This window comes from Cinclus cinclus, chromosome 18 (assembly GCF_963662255.1).
Source record: "Cinclus cinclus chromosome 18, bCinCin1.1, whole genome shotgun sequence".
Taxonomy (NCBI): Eukaryota; Metazoa; Chordata; class Aves; order Passeriformes; family Cinclidae; genus Cinclus; species Cinclus cinclus.
The window spans coordinates 7,881,961-7,907,779 of record NC_085063.1 but is presented as its reverse complement, the minus strand read 5'-3'; the positions used below and the strand labels follow the sequence as shown (position 1 = coordinate 7,907,779).

At 42.2% G+C, this 25,819-nt stretch overlaps 1 protein-coding gene across 3 annotated transcripts; it reads right to left on the bottom strand.

The window, feature by feature from the left end:
- Window positions 1–813: 813 nt before the first annotated feature.
- On the bottom strand, window positions 814–25,772 carry RPRD1B (regulation of nuclear pre-mRNA domain containing 1B). 3 transcript variants are annotated; one of them, XM_062504769.1, is made up of 9 exons: window positions 25,542–25,772; window positions 23,901–24,030; window positions 22,748–22,846; window positions 22,521–22,527; window positions 16,641–16,728; window positions 16,359–16,363; window positions 14,739–14,865; window positions 13,496–13,671; window positions 814–3,296 (listed from the first exon to the last, which is right to left on the bottom strand). In XM_062504769.1, exons 1-9 carry the CDS (start codon window positions 25,690–25,692, stop codon window positions 3,147–3,149), a joined length of 933 nt encoding a protein of 310 aa, XP_062360753.1. In that variant the 5' UTR covers window positions 25,693–25,772; the 3' UTR covers window positions 814–3,146. The 3 variants fall into 3 exon arrangements, with proteins under 3 accessions (XP_062360753.1, XP_062360751.1, XP_062360752.1); XM_062504768.1 differs by lacking the exons at window positions 16,359–16,363; window positions 22,521–22,527 and adding an exon at window positions 4,629–4,684 and having other exon boundaries at window positions 3,168–3,296; window positions 16,624–16,736; window positions 22,713–22,846; window positions 25,542–25,771; XM_062504767.1 differs by lacking the exons at window positions 16,359–16,363; window positions 22,521–22,527 and having other exon boundaries at window positions 16,624–16,736; window positions 22,713–22,846; window positions 25,542–25,769.
- Between the last annotated feature and the right edge of the window lie 47 nt (window positions 25,773–25,819).

The following is a 25,819-nucleotide window of genomic DNA, read 5'->3' as shown; positions in this document are numbered from 1 at the left end:
AGTGAGTTCATCACCTTGTACAGGTACATAAAGCACCCTTCCTTGCTTACACAGTAGGGAATGCACACCAGTGCACTGAGGTACTGAGCTGCAAAGGCAGCTGCCTAACAGTCAAATATTTTTGGAGGAGTTTGTTCTGGCTCTTAAAAAAACAAAAACCCGATTTGCAAAGGCAAGGAAGGACAGCCAGTACCTTGTCACATTTCTGTCTTTGAAAACCCCACCTTAGTTCCTGCAACACCACACAAAGGTGGTTTTCACTAGGAGGAACCACACCAGCTCCCTCCTGCTCCTGCTCCCACAACACTGCCCAGCCTCTGCAAAGGAGAGCCTTTGTGAAAGCAGTGCTAAATCTAGCCCCTTTAAGGGAAGATTTGTAAATCAGTATAAAACATAATCCGCTTTGCAGATACTCTCCAGGGCACATGAAACAATCACTGTTTGCCCACAGAGGCTGTTGCAGACTGGTTAATTGAAGAGCCCCTCAGCCTCCCCAGAACATCCAGAATTAACTCCAGGGCAATGTGGAGACCCCCAAAGCTGAGAGGCTTTGATCACACTGACCCTGCTGGAATAGTAGCTCCTGGTGCTCATGCAGGGGGGCACCTTCCTCCCATTCCAGGTTTGGCTTTTATTTGTATTTTTCCCAGAGTAACAACTGACATCTCCTACAGAAATCCCCCAATTCACTGTGCACGGAAAACTGATACAAGGATCTTCCCAAGTCACTGCCTGGGCTTTAGAAGGGTGAAAAACCCCAAACAAAACCCACAGGGTGCCAGAGCATTGAGGAAAGAAGTAAGGACACTACTGTTCAATGACACCCTCTTTATTCAAAAATAGATATCTATGAGACATTTCAGAATATACTGCTGTCAAATGGCAGCCTATATGTCTAAATTAATTCCTAAGTCAATTAATATACAGATTTAAGCTTTTGTTAAAAAAGACACACTGTGGGGAAATCTGCTTAACCTTCAGAAAATGTCACCCAGTTCATCAGATGCCCTTTGCCCAAAAAGTAAAGCAAATAAAACCACAAGACTTCATTTAAATTAAGCAAAATAGAACACACGCATATATTCAGGAAAAAAAATCAAAACATTTCAATTAAAAAAATAAAAAAAAAACCAGACAGACAACTCTCTCACAGATATGCCCAAAACACAAACGTGAGATGCCAACACATTTGTCTACATCAGTTTTTTGACATTTTTTGTCCTATAATGGATACACATTCAATCAATGCTCAAAATAACTTGGTTTAACAGCCTCAGGGTGAGCTGAATCAGGATGGAAGAGTCTTTTGGTTTGGGTTCTTGAAGTTTGGTGGGGTTTTTTTGGTGTTTTTTGTTGTTGTTGTTGTTTGTTTTTCATTTTTGGCAAAAGCAGAGAGAATGTACAGTGCTTAATATAAAGTCTGGACCATAAAAGGCTGTACAATCAAAGTGACTCAGGGAACGCATAGTTCTGCCACTGAAAAAATTCCTGTAAACTAAAGAGAAAAAAAACATCTGTGGGCTGGGCAGTGAGGGTGCAAGGAGCATAAAAAAGGACAAAAGGAAGTGTCAGTAGGAAAAGAACGTGAGCTTCTGAACAACTGAATGATCAAAGATGCTGTGTTGTTTGCTGTACCTGAATGCTGACCGGGCTGCTGAACAGCCTGCAAAATAAATTAATGTGCAGCAGAACGAGCTTTGCATTTCTGCATTTTCTTCTCCTGGCTTTGACACCAGCTCAAGACCACAGGGAGGCACAGAGAGAGCAAAAGCATCTCAGCTCACTTCAGCCTCTGTCTTACAAAACTTGTGTTACCAGATCAAGTGTCTCCAGAAACAGAACCTGTTTTATAGTGAGAGGTGCTAAATTTAAACAGAATTGTATCCAGATTGGAATGGTTCAGTGATCAGAGTCCAGCTTGTCACACCTAACACACAAACTGAAATGTAACTACACCCCTGGCAGCTAAAACACTAGCCAGCAACATAATGGAATTAAGAGCTTTTAAAATTTACCTTTTTTGTTTTTTACACTTTTCCTGATTATAAAAATCAACTCACAATCTGTGACACAAAATTAAGTACATCCTTCTAATATCTACATGCATGGACAGCGTACATTTGCATACAGGATATATGCATATATATGGGTCTATTTTCTATATAAATAAATATTTATACCACATTTAACTTCTCTGCATCAGACAACTTCACTAAAGCTATGGAGAGTTTTTATTGTTGTATTTTCAATGTAACCATCCTGAGAGGAGACCTAACAGTGCCTGTCACAGGGACACCAGCGGCTGCCTCACACCATTCCAGCCTCTCAGGTCATTGAATCAAAGCTTCCATCACCATCTAATTTCATATAATGAAGAGGAAAAATGTGGTATAAATCTAAGGTAGCTAGAACAAAATTTACTTCCACTCCCACTTAGGTAACATCCAGTTCTGCTTTGCTCAGCACAGTGTAACTTATGAGTCTACCTCTAATTCACAAAGAAAAGCTGCTTATTTTTATTGCCTGTGACTTCAATTTACATCCATACCAAATGGGAACTACCTTCACATCAGCCCCCAGCATTATGAGGAACTGCAGGCTTAGGAAAAATCTTTCCCTGTAGCACTGCTGAGCAGATGCCCTCCCCTGGCACAGGACTCACATGCACACACATCCCTACGAGGCCCACGAGCCATTCCACTGCTCCCACAGATGGGGCTCAGAAACCCAACTAAAGCAGATGAGACTTACTCAGAAATAAAAAAAAAATATTTGTACAGAGGGAAGATACTGCATGGTCAACCTTTCTCTGGAAGCTTCCCAGTTATGTGTGTACATGATTTGTGATCTTTGTGGGGGTAACAAGCGCTAAGAGCAAACAGCAACTAAAGAGTACAGGAAAAGATGAGAGAAGTTTGCCTAAACAGGCCAACCCCACTCCCTTCACAGCTCACAAAACTCACTCCTCTTCCTCCCCTCACATGAGCCAGTGTACACAGAGAGGGTGAGTACAACCAGCCAAGAGGTTCAAAGCAGGGTCTGCAAGTTCCTTCCTACTGCAGATCTTGGAAGACTGGACTTCCAGCCAACACCAAAGTCTTCTCACTTCTGCTGGTAATAATGAAAACTGGGACACATGGTTTGTTCTAGTCTGTTGAAAACAGGTCTCCAGCAGATGGCAGAGGTGCCAGACCTCCTGTGACATTGGGCAGCAGTGACAGGTCTGGAAGGCTCTGGATGTGAGATTTCAGCTCCTTGCGCACTTGAGTTACCCGAGCAAGCTTCTGTTTATATTCCTGAGGGAAAGAGACAAGAGAACAAAGATTAAGCACAGGTTAATTAACACTGCTGTTAGTTAAGCCAGGAGTATGTTCCAGGTGAGGACTCTCAGAAGGTGGCCAGGGCCTGGTGCTCTGAGCCACTGCTGGCATGACTGCAGACCCTGCCATCTGGCCCAAATTCACAGCCTGCTGACAGGCTCTGGCATCCCTAAACTAATAACCCTGCCCTGCCTTACCAATTTTACATGCAAAGTGTCCCCAAACCAGCACACACTGGGGCCTGATAGAGCATTTGAGAGAAGTGTCAGTGCAGAGTTGCTTCATCCTTGTTTTCTTCCCCAAATACTGACTCCTAGCTGCTGCCAGAATGTTCCTCTGACACCCCTCCACCGCCAGAAGCCACAGGCTGAGGGACACCCCAAGTATTACTATGCTGCCAAAATGCTCATTGCTTTCAAACTTGATCAATTTTGAACACTTAATTAATCCAATTTCCCCTTTCAAGTCATTAAATCAAACCCAAGTTTTGGTTGTCAAAGAGGGCTCACCCCAGCTCTTGTGCTGTGAGACTGGCATGGCAGAGACACCATGGAAACACGTGCAGGACCACTGAATGTAAACCAGGGAAAGGCATGTCCACACTGGACACAGATACTAAAATCTTCAGCATTTCATTACAGAGGGAAAAAAGAGCAAGCTAAAAATCTCCAAAGAGGAAACTTGAAAGTGGTTTTTCCATAAATGAGGTCTGGATTAAGTAGTGAAAGTGCAGTAAGAAATCCCTATCCATGTGCAGAAATTCCCCGAGGTCTCAGAGACACCAGTGACTTGTGTTCATAATGAGGAGAGAGAGGAGTTTGGACCCTGAAAATGGAAGAAAGAACAATGTAACTGTACCTTGGTCAATTCTGGTGAGAGGCCAGTTAAGAGCAGCCCAACACAGATCCAAGTTATCCAATACAGAAGATTAATTAAAGACTGTTTATGCAGTTTTCAAAGTCTTGTGATTCTATACATTCATGTAACAGCCACAGAAGACAGAAACTGAAGGACTAAAACTCCAGTAGCACATAATTTTTTTTAAATGTGCCAGTCTTTACTCAATTACGTGTGGCCTACTTTTCATGGCACCTCCAGAATGCAGGAAACAATGAGCTTTAAGAAAAAAAAACAACACACAGAACAGACTGCCACACAGCCAGCTAGAATATCAATTTACTTTTCATTTCTTAATTACTTGGCAAAGAGAACAGAAGTTTATATCTCTGAAGATCAAATGAAACCAGGCACATGTTTAATCAAAACATCTTTCTGAAGAGTTTACAACTTTAATCCAGACTTTCTAACCTTCTCAGTGATGGAAATTCTCTTCACCTTCTCCAAACATCAAAGCACAGCAGTTCCTGTGGGGTTACAAGCAAGGAGTTTACACTCTCTGTGTTTCATTATTTTGGATTAGAACAGTGAGAGCAGCCATCAATCGCAACAACTCCCGACACCCCTGCAATGGCTACGTAACTGTATCCCATAAATTTCCTGCCAGCACCAAGCAGGAATGTCTTTTAACAGCCTAGTTCAAACTTCCATCCTTTATGAGGCTCAGTGAGTTAATATAACCAAACACTTCTGTTAACATACTAAGGATATACAGTGAAATAATCAAGTCCAAACAAAACCCTCCCAGCTCCATGAACTGTGGGGTGCTGCTCTCATGCCTAGAGAACAGTAATAAAAAAAACCCAAAAAAACTCAAGGTGCGCACATTGAGAGGATTTGTCTCGTTTTAATGAAAGACATGAGAATCAAGGCCATAAAAGAATCACACTCCTAATCACGCTCCTTTGGGAATTCTTAAAGAGAGAAACAAGTCAAGAAAGTCATGAGATGAAGACAGAACAAAAATAAACCCCCCAGTTTCTTTATCATTAACAGAGAGCAGCAGCAGATAAAGAGGGATGCCATGGATGCACAGCATTCCAACACTTAGGATTCTTCTCCAAAAGAACATGGGAGCCAACCCTGGGGAAAAGGCAGAAAGTGCCCAGAGTGCTCAGCTCAGGGCTGGCACATCCCCAGTGCTGGAGGCAGGAGACAGCAACACACCAGCTCCTGCACACACAGCAGAGACAGCAGGAACATCTACTGAGCTCTTCTACTCCAAATGCTGGCAGAGAGAAGGTGGAAGAGGCTGGACTTGGAGATGCACAGAAGACCATCTTAAAAATATTTTAAAATCCATAATTTAGGCTATTGTCAGGCAGTGATGGATATCAAGCCAGGAAAGAATGAACAGCATTTGCTCATCAAGAATGCCAGGCTGTCAAGAGTGAGTATCAGCAGGTGTTTCTTTTTTTCTGTCATAATTCCCACTAAAGATAGGAACAAAAAAAAAAAAAAAAAAAAAAAAAAAAAAAAAAAAAAAAGGAAGGAAGGGCAAGGCAGCTGGCAAATCCTCCAGGTCTGATAAATGGGCAGTGAAGATCAAAAGAAGTTGCAAATTCCAGGCATAAGCCAAGAAAATACCTCAAATGTGGCTTGAATTGCCAAGATCCACACAAAACAATTACAGATTTATGAATCCAATTATGGATCCACATAAAAAAATTCTGTAAAACCAGGTACAACCTCCACAGAAAGACTAATGTCCTGCCATTTTCAGGGCAAAACTGACGAGGTGACAAGGATCCATTGCTTCTCGTGGACAGTGAGGACTGGAATGCTATGGCTTTTGAGCTGAAAATGATTTGTGTGACCATTAGAGTTATATTAGAGGCAAACAACATTCCTTCCCCAATACAGCTACTTAAGGGAGGGAGAATCTTGCCAATGCCTTGCCTGACAGCCCAGTTCTCATAAAACACACTGACAAACGAAAAACCACCAAGATGTGTCCAAACCATACTGCTGTTGGCAAACATACAGACTTGGGAACAATTATTCTGCATATTAATAGCACCAACCTACTTCCAGATTCACAGTTAACAGCTTCAAGTGTTTAGGAAAATATTGCTCTTAACATGTCCTTATTTTTAGGGATACCCTGCATTGAGGGCTACATGGAACACTGAGTTATCAGAAATATCCTCTCGATTTGGAGAGAGACTTTTGCAGGTATATGATGAGCAAAAATAAACACCAAGTCACTTTGAGAACCATAGTCCTTTTAATTCTAAGTAATTCCCCCTTACTAATAACTAAATGCAAGTGTTATTTAGTCAACACCAAAGGCCGATTTTTTTCAGTTTGTTTTTAAACAAGTAGTTAAAAACCAAACTGAAAAAATAAGAGAAAAAAATTCTCACAAGGAAAAGGGAGCAACAACCCCCAAACCATTAAAAATTGGCTCAGAAAAAACATACTAAATTCAGGAATGGAGACTAAAGGAGTAATTCAGAAACTAAGATTTCCAAGAATAGATGAATACTTACTGGACAGATTGGATACACATCACAGAGCATAATAGAAAAGTGTCTGCTCCATGCTTAAACCCTCTCCAGCCCTCTGGGCCTGAGATGCTGTGCTGATTCCTGGCACAGCTGTCAAGGAGTAGAAAGCCCATGAGCCACAGCTGGGACAGGGAATGCTGGCTGCTCCCCTCAACAATACACAGCAGCAGAGACACGGAACCCCCTCCTTCAGCTTGAGGGCTTTACTTTTTCCACAAGTTCTTGCCACATTCTGCAACACACAACTCTGGAAGCAGGTTTTATGGGAAACCATATTATTTATGTAGCCCATGACATGCCTGGAAATAGCACCTTGCAGATTTTTCCATAAGGTCTGTCCATTCCATGAAACTGAACAACACAAAGTCCAGTTAAAATAAGCTGCTGCTTTCCGAGGCCTTCGTTTGTACTCTGTGTCAAGCTAATTGCCTCACTGCTCAGTAGGCTTATATTAAGATTAATAGTATTTGGATGCTATTTGCTTTTTTCAGACAAAATAATGAGATCTCTGCTGTATGCAGGAGTTTCAGGATGATAGAGGAAAAAACTGGCACTGTGCCACACGGATGCTTTTGCTAATCGACATTTCCTTTCGGTGTGTGGCGTTCTACATCCTCAGTGGCCAAGAGAATTAGATACTCAGTCCTTGAAACAAATGCAAAATCAGAATTAACCACTGCTGAATGAAGGTGACAGAGTGTTTCATTCCAAAGCAGCCGTGCTTGAACATTATAGAACTGACTGTAATCAACATGACAGGAAATTCAGCCTGAGCACTGCTGCGTGGCCTGGTTCACCTTGTCACGTTTCACAGCACAGATTTCAGCTTATTTTGGCTCAGAGTGTGCACTGGACATGTCCTCTCCTGTGCAGGGTCGAGCAGGAACATGCTGCAAGTCATCACAGCAATTGCATATACTGAAAAAACCATCGAGCTAAGCATTAATGAGAATTTGGAAGGTGAATAGGAAGAGCAGCCGGTCAGGCACAGTTTTGATACAATGCAGCTTGAGCCAGCTGTAGGAAAACAGAGGACCACAAGCCAGGGGAAAAATGCATCAGAGGCTCAGCAGAAATTTGGAGAGTACGTAGTGAGTGAGAGCCATGTGATTATATGTTCATGTAAAACCTCTCTTTAAAAACATTAAATACATCACAGTACTGCAGCAGGTTCATTAGGTATTCCTTAGCTTCTACTCCTTGCCACTTAACTTATGGAAAGTACTTTCAAAAGAGTCACTAGAAAAAGAACAGAAAGGAAAACTTCTGCCATTCCACAAGCTCATTGCAGCAGAATCCTCCTCAAAAAGCAAACTGAAACCAAATGCCAGGGTGAAGACAGGTTTCCTCATTCTGCAGCAGCACTAAACCAGCAAATTTGAGGTTTTATCTGAAAGATGCAGTCCAGGAATCAGAGCTTGAATGATGTATTTCCTTACAGAGTCTTCAGTTCATTTTCAGACCTTAAATTTGTTCAGTCTTGCACTTTTAAATTTGACAAGGCTTCTTTCTTCTGCAGCGTCATTCATCACACTTCAGCAGAGATGGTGTTTCTGCTCCTGGCAGAATTACACGCTCTCAAAACGTAACTCATTTCCTTGCTCTCCCCTTTGTTTAGGACAACAGAAGAGGCAGTAGTAGAAGCCTCCACACTGCATTTCTCCAGCTGCTGGGAATGCCTCAACCTCTGCAATGTTCAAACGCTCACAGAAAAAGCCCAGAAGAAGCTGCTGCCACTCTATGATGGACACAAAGCATAATTTCATTTGCCAAATGCCCTTCCAGAAATAAACACTGAGGGGGGTGCATTTGATGTTCACCACAAAAATCAAAATCCAGGGCACAAGCCAACAGCTACATATTCACCTCTCCAAGCATCTTAATACTTTTCTAGCTAAGAGAGTGGTCATATACTCATTCACTTCAGCAAAATGCAAAAGAACATTGTATGTTAATATTGTATTATTTTTATTCACTTTTATTGTTTAGCATTATTCTATTTGCAGCACTACTGTAATTATAAATATCTACAAGCACCTACAAAGTGAAGGAACTGTATCTCTGCATTGTGCAAAGAAACTCATCTGTTGCCTCGAGCCGTACACGGCCCGACAGACCCACATTCCCTGCAGCTGTCAGCTCCCTACAGAGCAGCCCTGTGCTCTTGTCCCACACCCAGAGGCACCAGTGGCTCACAGCTGGCAGAACTGGTGCACAGATTGCCCCAGCAGTCACCAGTTTGGTCCTACAGACCCAAGTCTGACACTGTCTGGGTGCTCTGGGTGCCCAGATCTCCCTGCCAGGGTCACAGAACCGACCCCACTCCGCCGCTGCTTCCCACAGCTGCTCCTGCTACTTCACACATGTCAAATACTGACCAAATTTTGTTTCCTGGCAGGAACCCTAAAACTTCATCTCCTATTTCACTGTCTAAACCACTGAAATGAATATACCACACAACCCGAGAATTCACATCTGAGGGAAGCAGCAACCACAAAGCTGTGCCAATAGTGACACACTACAGAGACCCAGGCAGTGGAAGCAGCACAGCAATAAATTGCCTATTAACCCACTGAACTAAATTGTATTTCAAGAAAATGTGTAGTGCTGGGCAGTCCAGAAAACCTCAAGTGAGAATGCATTTCATCTCTCAGAGATGGATTATCAAAGAGGGTTTGCAAATTTGTGTGGGCACGGCATTAACACCTTATTAAAGGTGCCTTGAAGCCATGAATATTAAAACCCACAAACACCTAAAAAACCCCAGAGCTCTCAGCAGGACTCTTAAGTGACAATTTTTCAGCTGCAGCCAAGAGTCAGAATACTTCCCCTAAACTAAATCTAAAGAACATACTGTATTTAAGATCCATAGCTGCAGACATGCAAAGACACAATTATTTGAGTACATACACACCACCTATGCTACAGTGTTCCTCATGCCACCTTTCCCCAACACAGATACAGAAGGTATGTGGAAGAATTGCCTTCACGGACTGCACATCAAACCAAAAATTCTGAATGCACAGTCTTCTATTTTTTCTGCCTCTTCTCCACATCAGATTTAAACACTCCCTCCACTCACTCTACATTTCTTACTGTCAGTAGTTATTTCAGGTACCCATGAAGCTTCTATGCAATTTGCCATTTCCTTGCACTGCTTTTCCTTAATTCTTCCAGTCTCATCTGTTTATCTGACTTCATTTTACAGCTGCCTGGCACACCAACATGGGATGCTCCCCCTACCACATTTCCATTTTACACAAACTACCTTCCTGGATTCTTTCTCATTGCCTGCCATGCATTCCAGAAGAGTGCTCTGACTTCAAAAGACAATTCTCCTTGAAGTTCTTCAAGCTCAGGTGCTGGAGGACAAAAAACCTCCCCATTACAATTACTGAGCTGATTGTGCTCAGTAATTGTAATGGGCCAGCTATGGCCAAAAATAACACAAATCAGGAAACTTCCTTTGGAAGTTCCATACTGCTGTGAGATACAATGACACATCTCATTCTTACAGAAACAACAGTTCCTGGTTCTACACCTGTCTGAAAGTGGATTTTATTTCCTGTCATCTACTATTGTGAATGTCCAGGCCACCTCTGATCTATCCCAGCCATGCAAGATCAAACAGCAGATGCAGTATCAAGCCCACAACTGCTGATCAAGATGAAGGACCATTTTAAAAGAAATTCAGTGTTCAGCTGTTGAATGACAGTATCCCCTTTATCTTTCAGGAAGTTCACATGAGGAATACTTACCTTTGAAAATACATGCCTTGTTATAGGCTCTTTAGCATCAGTTTGGGGCCAGCTGATTTTACTGACTGCTAGAATTAAAGAAAATCTACCTTCTTAAGTGCTCTTAGACTGCAGTCAAATTACCACAATATCACTCCCAGGATAAAAGAATCCTAATTATTACACTTTGATTTTTTTTCCAGTGCTACCCTAAAATCAGAGTTTGTCCATATGTTATGATTTTCAGGCTCTGTTCCAGCTTTCTCCCTCCAAATCACCAGTGCTTCTTCGTCCCCCACTGTTTCAATCCTTATCATGCCAGGTGAATCCATGCTTATGTGGAATTCCTTTCCAAAACCATGTTCCTCAGCAGTGTCCCTCAGCCTTACTACAACTGATGACAAGAGCTGTGTCACAGGGGTTTGACATGTGGAGTACTCTAAGTATTAGCCCACAAGACACAAAGACACTGAGTTTATGGATGTTTTGACTATTTGCTGTTTCCTGAGGAACAGCATTAACAGGATTAGCAAACAACTGCAGCTCTTCAGACCACAAAAGCTGCTTTTCAAAAAGACATATATTAGCTACTTTCATTGCTATCACACTGAAAGACTTTGTGAGTATACAAAAAAAAAAACCAAAACCAAAAAACGCCCCCCCCCCCAAAAAAAAAACAGAGTAATTTCCAAATTAGGTATTTTCATCCCTTAAAATATAGCCCTGACTTTCATTTCTGTCAGAAGCCCCTCTCCCCCACCTACAGCCTTGGCTAGATGAGGATGGTGAAGTAAACAATCCATCTCCTGTCTGAACACACCCTCTCATCTAAGTCAGGAAACTTAAGAGCACAAGAGGAAAAACTCAAAGTACCAAAGATTCTGGAAAAGATACCTCAAGAGAGCAAAGCCTACAATGGGTAGAGATGTAAAATTAGTTTAAGTTATTTTCTCATTTCAGACCTTGCCTGAGTAAATGTTTTGGGTTTTTAATACATTTTTAATTGCTACAAGTTTCAGATCCTTCTAGTAAAATGCTTATTAGCACTACAAAGAAAAATCCAGGCTTATCAATAATGTGAGAACATCAAAGACTCAAACAAAACTGATAAGCAGATCTGGCCTGCTTTATCTGTAACCAGCATCTTCCACTGTTTATTAACCCTCTACAAGGGCAGAACAATGGAATGCTGTAATCAGGCAACATCCCTCACTGAGGTTTGAGAGCTGACACGAATATCAATTGTGCCTCATGTTCAGTGTTGGAGTGGCATTTCCTACAACTCTGTTTAGACTGCTACAGCACTGAGGCAACATTGTCTGGCAGAATGGCAAAGATGCCAACCTAAACAGATATTTAATAAAATCCCAGTATTTAAATAAGATCATTCTTCATTTTTCTAATGTAGTGAGAACTGCATTTACACCTGTCAGTGAGGAAGAAGCCTGCCCCATTGCCATTAGCAGGATTACTATAATTAACAAAGCAATTCAGCCAGCAAAACACTTAATTTTCAGGGTTACATTTCTGCCCCTGCCAGTGTTACAATTTTCAAGTAACATTTTTTACCAAAAGGATATTTTCCAAACAAAAAAAACCCCACGACTGTCACAACATTTCAGCAACTGCATTAGAAATTTTAATTTCATGTTGTCATTATGAATTTCTCAGTTTCATAGTCTCAAACTGACTCAAAATTATTAATTGTTCTGGGCCTTTAAAAATATTTTTGTGCAGCATTTTGCTACCCATCTACTGCAAACAGCAGTATGTCTGTCATTTATGTATTTTTTAAAATACACACAGGTGCCCTTCTCTAAGCCAGAAAACCCCCAAAACCTGACCCAAGACTTCCACAGAAAATAAACAGATTGCCAAACAAGATTTGGTTTCATGGCATCATCTATATCCATGCCTAATTGTGTTTTTTCTGACTCAGTCATAAGACTGATGCTATACTTGAAGAAATTCAGTCACAAGGCATTGAGAAACTCCAAAATAAACACAAGCAAAGAAAACACTCCAAATGAATTTTATCTGGGAACAAAGTTGCCAAGCTGTCAGAAGATGAGGTTTGCCATGAGAGTAAACAGAGGCTGCAATTGCTGCAGCTCAGTCTCCTTCCAGGAGATGTTGTCCTCCACATCCCCTCCCATCCCACCCTGCAGCAGCTGCTCATCACCAGCACCACGGTGCAGAGAAGCCCTTAATGTGCCGCCAAGGGGCAGTTTAGCAGATGGCAGAGTGACATACAACCACAGTCATTAATTAAACTCCTTGCTAGTCCCACAACGTGCTGCTGAAAGAACTTCCATGGAGAAGGCACGTTTTGGATAAACAGCTGTAAACAGCTGGCTGCACAGCCTCTAATGCTGGGGGGGGGGGGGGGAAGCTCAGTTCAGCCCCAGGCTGTTTTAGGGTCCTGCCCTTCCTGTTCAAATGAGCTGCATATGAAACACGTCATTGTATTTAACTACCAGTCCCATTTACACTGCAGCACAGAAGCTGTGGGTATGTGGCTGTTAAAGGATAGAGAGCAGAAGACCCGGCTTAAACTGCTTCCCCTAAACAAGCAGGGGCTCAGGAGGCAGATGAAGGACACCTAGCCATCAGGAAATAACAAAAAAACCCAAGCACTATAAGAAAAACTCAGCAAAGGGAGGTTAATTTTTTTAAAAAGGGTATGTCACAACAAAATAACGTATGTGTTAGGCAAGCCTATTTTTCTTTAAGAAGTATAGAGCACTGGTGCATTGAAACATCTGGACTGAACATCAGAACAGATCTGCACTCTCCAGATTCAACACTGCTTTCTTACCCATTTTACTCCAAGTGTAAAGACAACTAGAACCTAGATAACCTAGAATCAAAAGTAAAAGTAACACCTGGAATTAAATGTAAAGGCAAGACCGGGAATCATGTAAAGGTAACACCGGGAATCATCTCCCTTGGGAGAAACCCATAGATTAGAAGTCCAGGGTGAGCATTTGGTGAGCCAACAATTTTGCCAGCCCCGGTAAGTAGCACTCACCTCCAGCTTCTTCTCCTTCTCCATGAGGACATCTTTCTGGTTCTGGGTGTACTCGATGAGCATCCGTGCCAGCTGGCGCCGGTCCTCCAGCTCGGCCGCCAGCCGCCCGTTGTACTCGGCCAGCAGCAGACACGCCTCGTCCACCGTCTTCGACAGCCTCTCCGCAGCCTCTTTGTCTGCGTGCAAAAGCGTCGGGTGATTGAGAGGACAAAGCTTAAAACTTTCAGTTGTTGACAGAACGGCTGCAGTTCGTGAGCCGCAGGCACAGTAACTTCTTGTTCGTAAATATACTTCTGACTTGACAGGAAAGTAAGGGGTGTTATCACAGGGATGTACAGGAAATAGGACATCCACCCTTTGTGGGCTGTATTTTAGACATTGAATTAAGTGTGTTTAATCCTTACAGAGATATCAGTGAAAGAGGGGATATAAATCTGAATAGTAAGCCTCTATGAATAGGTTAATTAAGATGTTAGGAAGTACCTTCAGGTAAACAAATCAGGTTTCTACATTTAAACGCAGTGTGCACTTGTTAATTCCTCTTATATAGGAGTAATTTAAAATGTATTGACACAAATCTAAGGACTTGCACACAGTCCAGTCGGACAATGTAAGAATACATTATGAACAGCCAAATAAGTGATAATTCATAATGAGTTCTAAATTAAAACTACCTCCAGGAACAAGAGTCAAATAATTTCAAGCTCTAAATGCTTCTATTAAAATTACTTTTCAAATGCAATTGCAAAAGTTAATTTAAACAAAGACTGACAGATTAATGGGGGTAGCAATTTGCCTTTCCCACAGCAATCAAGGAGTATGTGTGCACTCAGCACTCTGGTAGAAATCAAAACTGTATCAGTCAAGGACTATGTGTGTACTCAGCACAGTCTGATAAAACTTCAAGATATCTTAACAGTTGAGGTGCTCAAAAGCAAACATATCACTTGAGAACTCTGGCCTAATTTCCTTTACATTCTTACAAAATGCTGATGATGCTCTCAAAGTACCAAAGCCTCAGTCCAAGACAAGAAAATGGAAGCAGCTATTCAGTGTTACTTCACAGGATTGCTATCTGTTAATTACCCCGGAACTACAAAGCAAGGACAAAAAAGCAGGAATTCACTCCACCATACACTGTGATTATTAAAAAAAAAAAAACCAAAACCAAAAAAAACCACAACACACTTTGATTACCAAGTTATTATTTGGACCCGTGTTCATTCATCTTCCAGTCTCATACCTGTAATTTTCTCCAGTAATGAAACATCTTGAACTTCCTGAGGCAAGGATGCAATTTTTTGCCGCACTGTCGCATCTCCTGACGCTGCGTTTTCCAGGTCTTGTAGGGCTTTGATCAAATCCTCGGTCTACAAGTGAGCCAACAGTAAAACCAGGTAACCTTAACCACATCCACTTCCCAAGGATGTGGTCACTGCAGAGGAGCTCACCCACCTCTAAAAGGCACTGCCTGGGGAACATTTTCAAGTAATTTTTAAACCTAACACAAGGAGTATTCATTGAGTTTACACTATGCTAGTGTTTAGCTCCTCCTGTGTAATTACAGCAGGGTCATCACTTTCAAGATTCTGCAGGGGGAAACTTCCCAGTCCAATTAAGACAAGTGATCATTTAAGACACAGCTGAGAAGGACATGACCACACCAGTCTGAGAGAACCACCAGCTCAGTGTGCTGCCTCAAGCTGGGACTGAATCTTCCACCCAAAAGCAGCCCTAACAGTCTCTGCCTCCCCAAAGTGTACAGGCACCTTTTTGTTCTGTTGCAAAGCTGCATTCTGACAGAGCAAAAACACCCAGCATCAAGTTTCCATCAGTCCAAACAACACTGTATTAGATTTCCATCATGACAAGGTTTAGAATTCTGTAACCTCTTACCAACTATAAACTCCAATGATGATAAAAGCTCTTCCTATAAAGCAAATGGTTAATCTGATTTTGCAAAGCCATGGCTGTCTTCACCCAGCTCCTTGCAAGCACACAGCTTTCTGCAACTGAACTGGGCTCCTCAGTGAGTCCTCAGCTCATCTCTCAGTTGGCTTTAGTGCACTAAGATATGTCAGTCTGAATTAATTCACTCAAAATGCATCCAAACTTTAAAAGAACAAAGATGAGGAAAGCTCTAGGAAGACCATCCCTAACATGTATTTCCTCCTTGCTCAAAAAAATTTAAACAAGAGAAACTCCCTGAACAGGAAGAATGAAGCATTGCTTTTTTTGTTTTAAAAATCCTGAACCAGGGGAGGTTTTTGAAATAGAACACTAGGCCCATAAACATAAGCACTGATTTTTAAGCTACAGCTCTATAGTTTGAAAGCTAATGAAAACAGTGACAATTTTAAAATAAATATTTTCTTAATCAGAAAAAGAAATAGGTCCATTACCTAATATTTACTACTTTCTTGCAAACTGCAAATGATTTCCAACAGTAACAAGAGAAACCATAAGCTGCAAGGCATCTGGAGGTAAAATCAACAACAAAATTTTCACTTATTTCCTTGACAACTGTTATTTATTTTTCAATGTTTACGGTTTACCAGATGGATGGTGTAATTTTTTATCCCCTTCAAATAGACTCTGGGTTAATATATGTTCATTCTGTAGCCTCAATTGGCTGCAATAGTTTTCTATTTCATTCCAAATATTTCCACACCGGTAACATGGAGCATCTAAAGTCTTCTTCAGTCCTGGTTTTCCTACCAGCTCCACACAAACATAACAAATGTCGTGCTTTTTAATAACTTACGGAAATATATGCCCTACAAAAGAAAATTGTGTCTTAATTGTTCACAGCTTTAGGTTTTAGATGTTACACATTGATTTTAAAACTAATTTAAAATATGACCTGTTCTTCTAGCAGTCTTTTGAAATTATTTCCTAGCAGCACTATTCAGACCTTGGGTTAGACTACCTGGAACTGCTCAGAAGTGACACACTATTGGAGTAGGAAAAGGGAATCTGTTGCATTTCGCATGGACTTCTCAACCCCAAACTGCATCCGGCCACTAAACCCATTTCACTTGTTGTCAGCTCCACCTTGTGGCTGTGACACAGGGGAGGTGGCCATATGGCTTTCAAAGCTCCTCCCAGACTCAACCCATTCTACATACCAGCAGTGGCCCAGCACTGGGGTCTTGGGGTGAGTAGCTCCCCGGGTAATCGTCATCTTCCTCCTCTTGTATTTGCTGGAAAGTTCGCTTTAAAGACTTCTTCTCCTCTGCAACTGAAGACAAAGAAACAACTCATTTGGATGCCAGCTCTGCCCACCTTAACTATCTCTACTTCAAAGAATTACACCAGATGGATGCTCTGATGATTAAGCCCCCTAGGGGATGACCACAGCTGGACTTTAATGTTGGCATCATATTCCAAACAGTCAAATGCAAAACACTAATAAAAGATTGATTTTTCCCCCATGTATCTCTGTACATGCCAGCCTGAGGATACACAAGCAGTGTGCACTTCCTATGCGTTTGTGTCTCCTAAAAAGAAAGCAAGAAAGCAAATAAAGGTGCTATTTGTCAATAAATTCCAGATTTCAACCCTCAGATATTCAGATGGTCTGGCTAACACTGAGTGTACAGGTGAGGATTTCTATCAGTAGAAATGAAGCATTGATGTGAAGGCACATAAGGACAGAAGAATTTCAAGTTATCTTTTGCATCATCCGTACGCTCACTGTGATCCCACAATCAACACAATAATTGCTGGTTAACCTTCCACTCTTTCATCAAACTAAGGGCTTCAGGACAGTTCTGTGAAACTACAACTCCAACATGTGACAGCAACAACACCAATGGGCAAAGCATCAACTGATCTCCAAGCAGGTAACCTGCAACACTTCAGAAATGTCAAAGGGATATCATAAAGCAAGACTGCATTGGTTAAATGAACCTCAGCATGGCAAACATTAGCTTGAAAGGGAAGAGACAGTTTATTTAAATGAGTCAGAAGTCATAATGAAGCCTTTGATCCAGCCACAGAACTTTCAAAAGAACGCAGATAATTTTTCAGACTTGCCACCAAAGATAGTAAGATACAGGGTAATTTGTAAGCCATTTTTGGACAATCTTAAGAACATCTACTCAGTGGAATCAAGTCTTGCCAAGATCATCATGGAGTTCAAGAACAGACTCTGTATATACTTCGATTCACAGAAAAATCCAAGATCACTCAATTTAAAACAAAACCAGATTATCCCATTTTAATGGGGAACCAAACAGAAATGTCTGTCTTTTAATGCAGAGTTTTGCCTGCCTTGTCAAGTGGGACATATGAAAAAACTTCACTCTAATGGAGAGAAATCAGAGGAGCTGTTATATCCTGGTCCTTGGGGAAAGAGCTGAATGACCTTCCCAGAGACACAAACAGCTCTGGCAGAGAACAGACTCAATGGAAGGCAAAGCAGCACACAAAAGTTACTCTAAACCACAGGAATTGCTGATGTTTGATAGAACAAAGCTACCTAGGCTAGAAAAAGGACAGCTAATTATTGTATGCATCCAACTGATGTATGAGTGCTTGACAATCTGACTGACAAGCCAGTGAGGCACCAGATCAACAAGGAAAATAACTGCTGCCCACAGAGATCTGCAAGAAGCACAAGTTGGGTTGAACAGGAGATGAGCAGATGATAAAGTGGCCAAAGAGAGAACTTAAAATTACCCAGCCCAACACAACAGGCCATCAATATTTATCACTTGTATGTACTTATCATAAAATAATTAACCAACAGAGGATATACATGAGCCAACCAACAGATGAATGCATGACCGCAGCGATCACACAAGTGAAATTAAATTGAGAGCTGGGATTCAAATTGCTAAAGAGTTATTCCTGCTGTGTTGCCAACTGGTCTACCACAAGACACAGCATCACACTTGCTCACCACTCTGACACAGAGGATTCAAAATTCATTGAATATTCCATCTGAACAAGGTCAAGTGAGTCTGACTGGAACCACTCTGAAGTCGGTGGTGCTGAGCACCTGGAAACCTAAGCACCAGTCACTGGAGAATTCTACAAACACTATACCAATTTCATCAAAACAGACAAAAATCCCTACACTTATTTGCAAACCCGAGAGCATATGGAGCAAAAGGACCCCTGAAAGAGAACAGAAGCACAGCACAGATTATAATACACCCTGCTTGGGTAACTTAAAAAATCTGCCAGACAGGAGCAATTTAAGCATCACAGTCTACACCAGCAAAAAACATGTCAAATCCATACAGGGAAGGGGAAAATAAGACTGAGAACATCCAGAACTGATCAGAATGTATACATATCCAAAACAATCAAGACATCCTTGTAGAATACAGACAGCTTGTTCCATGAAAACCAAGAGCCCACCTTGGCACGGACATAAAGAAGACAGAGAAAGCCCAATGAAGTCAGCTCTCCTGCTTTGCTGTGCTCTTCACAGGAACTGAACTACTCCTGAAAAGTCTCCAAAGGGCAAAGCACTCTCCATTTCTCCAAAACGACAGACAACTGCTCTCCTAACAGCTTCGCAGTGACACTCCTGGATGTTGTTACCTTGCTGTTGCAGAGTCCACAGACACTGGCAAAAGGATTTCTGCACCAACTTTTACACTACAAACCATCTCTGCTGGCTTGAGGAAGACTAGTGTCAAAAGGCCTTGCTGACAACTATGAGCTTTTCCTGTCAGCTGGACACCTGAGGGATCTTCCCAGCTCAAGTGCTCACTTTTTTGTTCTCAGATTTTAATGCCTGTTCAGAGGTAAACAGGCTTCTAATGAGCCAGCACCCCCTCCAACCCTTCCAAATCCTTCTCTCTTTGGGGAAAACTTACTTGTGGCTGCTGAAGTTCTCATTATAATATATATTTGTTGGCAGCCTCTCCTAGGGTGAGCACAACTGGAGCTGAGCTGCTCCAAAACCATAACTAGTCCTGTGTCCAGGTACTTTTATTTCAGCTACCCTCAGAAGCCTCCCTGCCTGCTCTCCTCTCTGCTCTTCCCCGTATTTTAATACAGGTCTGACTTTCTGTACCAAAATTTGCAACATAAACACAATTAAAGCAGTCAGGGAGCAGCTCAGTTCTGTGTTAAGAGTGACAGCACATTCAAGGACCTTCTTCAACTGCTTGTTACAAAGACAACAAAAAGAAAACACAGCAGCTATATATATTGGTCGTATTGCCTGAAGGGTTTCACATCAAACCTTTAAGACCTAGTTTTTCCAGTCTTTGAAAGAAATGGGTGGTTTTTTCTCTTCCCTATTGCTTGTGAAGAGGAACATTCTATTAAAAATGACATAAATGAGAAAGCAAATGCAAGCTTAATGAATACGTTTACAGATAAAACAATGTATCAATATTCAAAGGCTCATTTCCATGCCTATGCACATCTCCTTAAGGAACCCGAAAGACTAATATCTGGTAGTCAGCTGCACCACTGAGCAGTCAAACCACGGAATACAATGCTCAGAAAGGGCTGGCTGTCTTAGCCCTCTGTCTCTCTGAAGGGAAATCAGCTCTGCTACACAGCAGGAACTCAGCATGTGCAAACACCTGAATTGCTGTGCGTTACACAAGGCCTTGCTACTCACAAAACAAGAAACAAACTACCACTGAAACACTCACTGATGAGCTTTAAAGACGTATTTTCTCTCTGATAGAGGATTCCACTGCATTTTGGCAAGTCTCACAACTCTAAGTGGTGCTCCCAAGACAAGTAGAACCATCCTTCTCAGAAAGAAGCATCCACCAGCCCAGGAATTTAAGACACTGCAGTATGGAAAATAACAGAGAACTACCCACACTGACTGGCTGCCATACCTCAAGCTGAAGAAAAGAATATAGTTGTTATCCCAGCACCAGGTGTTATCAACAGCACCGGATGCCCTTAAGGTGCTCCAGCACCTGAACAGTACAGCTTGCACCAATCTACAGACACTAACATTGCCTGTTTCTCAGCTGTGTCTACCTTGGGAGTCCACAAACCCAGAAAGGCTTTGGAAGAGCACTGGACTACGGTTTTCCACATTTATCTATCTGTAAACCAGGACACCTTAATCTCCATCTTGCTTACGTTCACCTGTTTGAAAATGGAATACAGTAATCACAAAAAAGCCTTCTGCAACTCACCAGAAACTTGAACACCAATTTATCTCAGAAATCCATAAAACCCCCAGGTGAAACTAGGTCATACCATCAAGAAGCTAATTTGCACACACGCCAGTCAAAGCATGAAAAAACCCAGAGGATAACTCGGCTGAATTTTTCAAATCTTTTTGACCGTGACTTGACAAGGCAGTAACATTCACACTCATGAAAAGGCCTGAAGTTCCCTTCAAATAAAAGATAATTACCCAGGCAAAAACTAAGTTTCTTGCCAAGTGAAGCTGTGCACACAGCAGTCCTTGAAGGGTTTGTGTTCCTTTACTCTGCTTCCCACAGACAAAGATCTGTTACCCTTAGGAAATTTGGTTTTGTACAAATGTTTTTAAGTTGAGAAGACAACAGTAGCTGAAGTGGTTGACACCATCAGCCAAAGGGAAAGGACACTGAGACACAGCTGGTTGCCAGATGACCAGGAAGTAACACACGATGTCAATTATCAATGCCTTTAGATTCAAAGTTAAACACTTGTGAAACACCCAGGTACACTAAATTAAAGTTTCCAATCCTCAGTTAATCAGGTCAGGGTTATCAGGAGTGTAAATTCTGGCCTTTGATAACACACAGGTGCATCATTCACTGCACCCAGACAAGAGGAACCCCAACATGAGCCAGTTCATGCAGAGACTGTTCACCTTCACCCCTCAGAGCACAGACTCCTTCTGTCTCCATACAGATGGGACAACCCCTTTGGTCAGGGCAGTTTGGGGAAAAAAATTGCAAAAGTCATCTTCCAAAAGGGATACCTCAATCAGGGGCATGTGGAAGGGCAGTGGTGTGAGATGCTAAAGCATCCATCCAGCAGTCCTTCCCAAAACAGTCTGTGAAAAAGCACAAAGCTACAGACAGACATGTCTTCACATACAGATCTCATTTATGCTCTTATCTTCATAATAATTCTACATTAAATACCAAATCAGACCACCTTTCCATCACCTAAGAATGGCATAAGAGCTTTTTAGTAATGACCAAACCAACTCTCTCAGACCATCAGAACCCTGTGGGGAATAAAAAAAAATATGACCAGAGCAGCAATGTCATTCCAACTCATTTGAAGAAAATTACATGCTCTATAGAATCATAGAATGGCTTAACAGAAGGGACCTTAAAGGCCATCTGATTCCAACTCCCCTGCCATAGGCAGGAACACCTGCCACAAGACCAGCTTCCTCAGGGCCCTATCCAACCTAGACTAGAACTTCCAGGAACAAAGCATCCACTTCCTTCAGCTGTAAGGTGAACAAATATTCCCTTAACGAGAACACTCTTTTAAAGACCCTCACCTTCCATGGTTTAGACATCCCAATGCTCCCCTCTTTCCACTGGAGCACTACGAGTGAAACACCTCCAAGTGCTATAGAAGAGGCAAGATCTACCAAAGCAGTAAAACAAAGCATAGCAAACATAAGCTTATGCTCACAGTTACTCACAGGTCTCATGCAGTAATAAGGTTATGCCTTATTATAAGGTTCTAATGATATTAAATTATGCAAAGTTATAGTTTCTGCCAATTGACATCAGCTGGTGTAAGAAAAAAAAGAGACCAGACAAGTTTCTGGGGCATATATTGCACACTTCAATTATTCAAAACTCCTTGCTGAATCATAGTAAAATACAGTAACTATGGAAAACAAAACAATCAATATCAGAATGAAAGCACTAACAGTATTAAATAAAACATTCTAATAAACCAGCTGAGCAGCCTCAGAGATGCAGAGTGGGACACTTGAGGCGAACACAACAGTTCCCTGCATGACTGACTTGCTTTCATCCCAAAAGGCAGCCCTGGAGCATTGTAGCTGCACTAACAGCACCACACATCATGCCCAGGTAAACTCACTGCCACCCTCAAGGCAAAGGACGCCATACCTGCAAATCAGAACTGAAGAGTTTAATGAAAATCATACTTCTCAACATAGTCCTGAAGAACCTCCATGACCCGCTCTGGCAACAACTCAACTAAACAAGCCAGAGCTCAACTCCTCAGAGTATTTCCAGTGAAACACGCATGCACCAATTTAAAAAAATACACATGACAAGCAATATGCATTTACCTTTTGTTTGGGGGCTGTTGGAGTCTTCCATAGACAGTTTGAGCTGCTGGATGAACTCGCTGCCATACACACTCCTCTCCTGCCAGATGTTCAGCAATCGTTCCAAAGGTTTCTTGCAGCCCTCGTCTGCTTCTCTGTTCAAAGATAAGGAAATCATTAGAGTTCAGCTGATCAACACTCCTTATGTTTTCAGAGAGCATCTTCCAAACTGACAGCTGCACCCATTGCAATATGGGAACATTTGGAGAGAATCTCGCTCGTATTGTCTGAGACAAACTGTGCAAAACACACTTGTGGCAAATTTTCCCCTTTATTTGGCCTAAAGATTGCCTGGAAGTGCCCCACCATTCACACCTCAAAGTAAGGGCAGAAAAACTGTAAAAGAAGAAACTTGCTATCATTCAAAATTTCCAATACGAGTTTATAAAAAACCCTGAAGCTGACAAGTTTACCACTCTGAGTATTAATTTTAAACAGTTGTTTCAGCCAATAACACTCCAGTTAAAAATCAGGTTGATTGGATCATTAGGCACTTAAATGCACTCAGAGTATGCTCTGACAGACAGACAGCCCTCCAGAACAGACAAATACCCAGAGCATTAATATTGTTTAGCTGAGATAATAGGACTTATTATGCTGTTTAGACACAGCCTTAACTAAACAACAGTGCATTTTTGATAAGGCAGTGGCTGCATCACTTCTTGCCTTTCAACTATGACACTCTCCTTCCTCCAGCAAGAATATTACTGATCAGGTAACACACAAAGAAACTGCTCAAACCAGGAGGCTGGTGAGAATCCAGTGACCCAAAACATCAGCTCTTTTAAAGTCTTTTGACAATAGGGCAGAGCCATGCATTATGTGGCTTTAATAAACACATCCAACTGTTCAGTTCCACTGCCCATAAACAGATCTGACAGATCTTTAGGTAGCAACTGAAATAAAGTCCATAGGAGCTGCACATAGAGAACCAGCATGTAAAGCTGTGAAAGACTGGTTCACATACAAAGTTAGCCATTTACACTAAACAGTCCCCAACCACAAAGCAGTCAGGATCCAATCTCTACTACAGAGAGGGTAAAAGCATCCCCTAGACCTAAAAAAACAACAAAATCCAACTGAATTAAGCTTTGAATAACAAGAATGCAAGGTCTTAGAAAGGAAATCTGAATAAGTACAGCAACGTACCTGGCAACATGAGAAAATGCATCCACAAGAACAGATTCAAATTCCCTGGTAAATTCAGGACCTTTCCTCTTACTGTTCTGGATGACATCATTTGCTAAATACAGGAAAGTAAGTTTCCTACTCGATTTTGCTGAGAAAGGGAAAAAAAAAGAAAATTACAAAAGCAAAAAAAAAAACAAAAAAAAAAAAAAACAAAACAGGAGAGTTTGCATTTATTTGTCATTTCTTTCACCTGGAATCATTAACAGGGCTTTCAAAGTTGTTTATAGCTTTGCAGTCTAAAAACAAAGTTCAAAACATTTCCATTACCAAAGGAAATCAGGGGCTTCCAAGTCAAGTAGGTCTCAATGTCCTCACTTCTGCTCTGTTTTAATTAATTCATAAAGCAAACATGAATTTAATGCTTCTTGTGCACAGTGACACCTCAATTTTGAAAAACCTATAAGTTTTAAACACAATTAAAACAAGTTGTTCTAACTCACCAGCAAATTAATAAAATAATTAGGGGTTTTTTTTATTAATTAACTTCAGGAAAAATACTTGAATAAAACAGCGTAACTCAGAACTGAGTGAAACTGTAGGAGAAAGCTTTTGTGGAAACTCAAAAATTTTCCAAGCAATGCTCCAAACATCAAATTTCTTCAACACGCCTGAAATTTTCCTATTTTGATACCTCCAGTTTCTATTTCAATATGGCCAAAACTGGGGAGTTTCACCATTCCCCCAACCCCAAACGCACAGAAGGCAAAAAACAAAGGTGCTCATTTCCACAACAGGGCAAACACAGATCTTCCAAAACCTCATGAATAAACTACAAATTTAGTAGAAAAAAAACTAGAAACTAACAAAAACTAGAAACTAACAGTGACATAGAAGATACTCCAGCTGGTCCAAGGGGCTCACAGCGCTGGTGCCTGCAGGGGAATGGTGACACTGGCAGCTTTCAGAGCTGCACTTGGGGACAGGGCATCCACACAGAATCCCAAAATGGTCTGGGTGGGAAGGGACCTTAAAGATCACCTCGTTCCTACCCCCCGCCATCAGCAGGAACACCTTCCACCACGCACTGGCAGTCTTCCTTGACTTCAAGATGAAGCCACCTAGGAAATTGCCTTTCTTTAATCAGCAAGAAAAACACGCACAAAATGGTTCTGGATGATACTACCAAAAAGTTTACAGACTTCTGTAAGTACTTTTTCTTTGCTTATCTCCTTTCACTAACTCTATAATGGGCGAGTTGTATGAATCCAAACCCAAAATTTAAAAACGGAGCCGAACAGCTAGAGCACTTCCAAGTGAACGTAATTCGTGCATCTCTTTTTAAACACCCAAACCGCGCGCCCAAAGCTGAGTATCCTCTCCCTCTCAACCCCCACTCGGCTGTGCCTCCATTGTTTGCCTTTCCAAAAACGCCGCCTGTACCACCGAAATACACCCCCACACGTGGTATTCCCCCCGAAGTTTAGTAAACAACAACAGGTAAACAGTGTCCAGGCTCCCGTAAACTCCCGGGACACCAACTTCTCCCGGTGCCGACCCGCGGAGCAACGCGAGGAGGAACCGGCCGCGCTCACCGGCAGCTCCGGTACCTCGGGGCGGGGGCTGCCAGAGCGGCCCCCGCCGGACAAACCCCCCGCGCACCTTTGCGGAGCTCCCGGTGCCAAACGGCGACGATGGGCCCCGCGTGCTTGCGGTGGTGGATGAGCCACAGCGAGAGCGTCTGCACGCTCTGCTGGGAGTTGCTCAGCTCCGACAGCTTCTTCTCCAGCGCCGACTCCGAGAAGGAGGACATGAGGCCGGGGCTGCTCCGGCCGCGGGGGGGGCGCGGCGCGGCCTCACCGACAACAACCCGCCGGGGCCGCCGCCACAAGATGGCCGCCCGCGCCCTGACCCCGCCGCGGGGCGAGGGGCGGCATCGT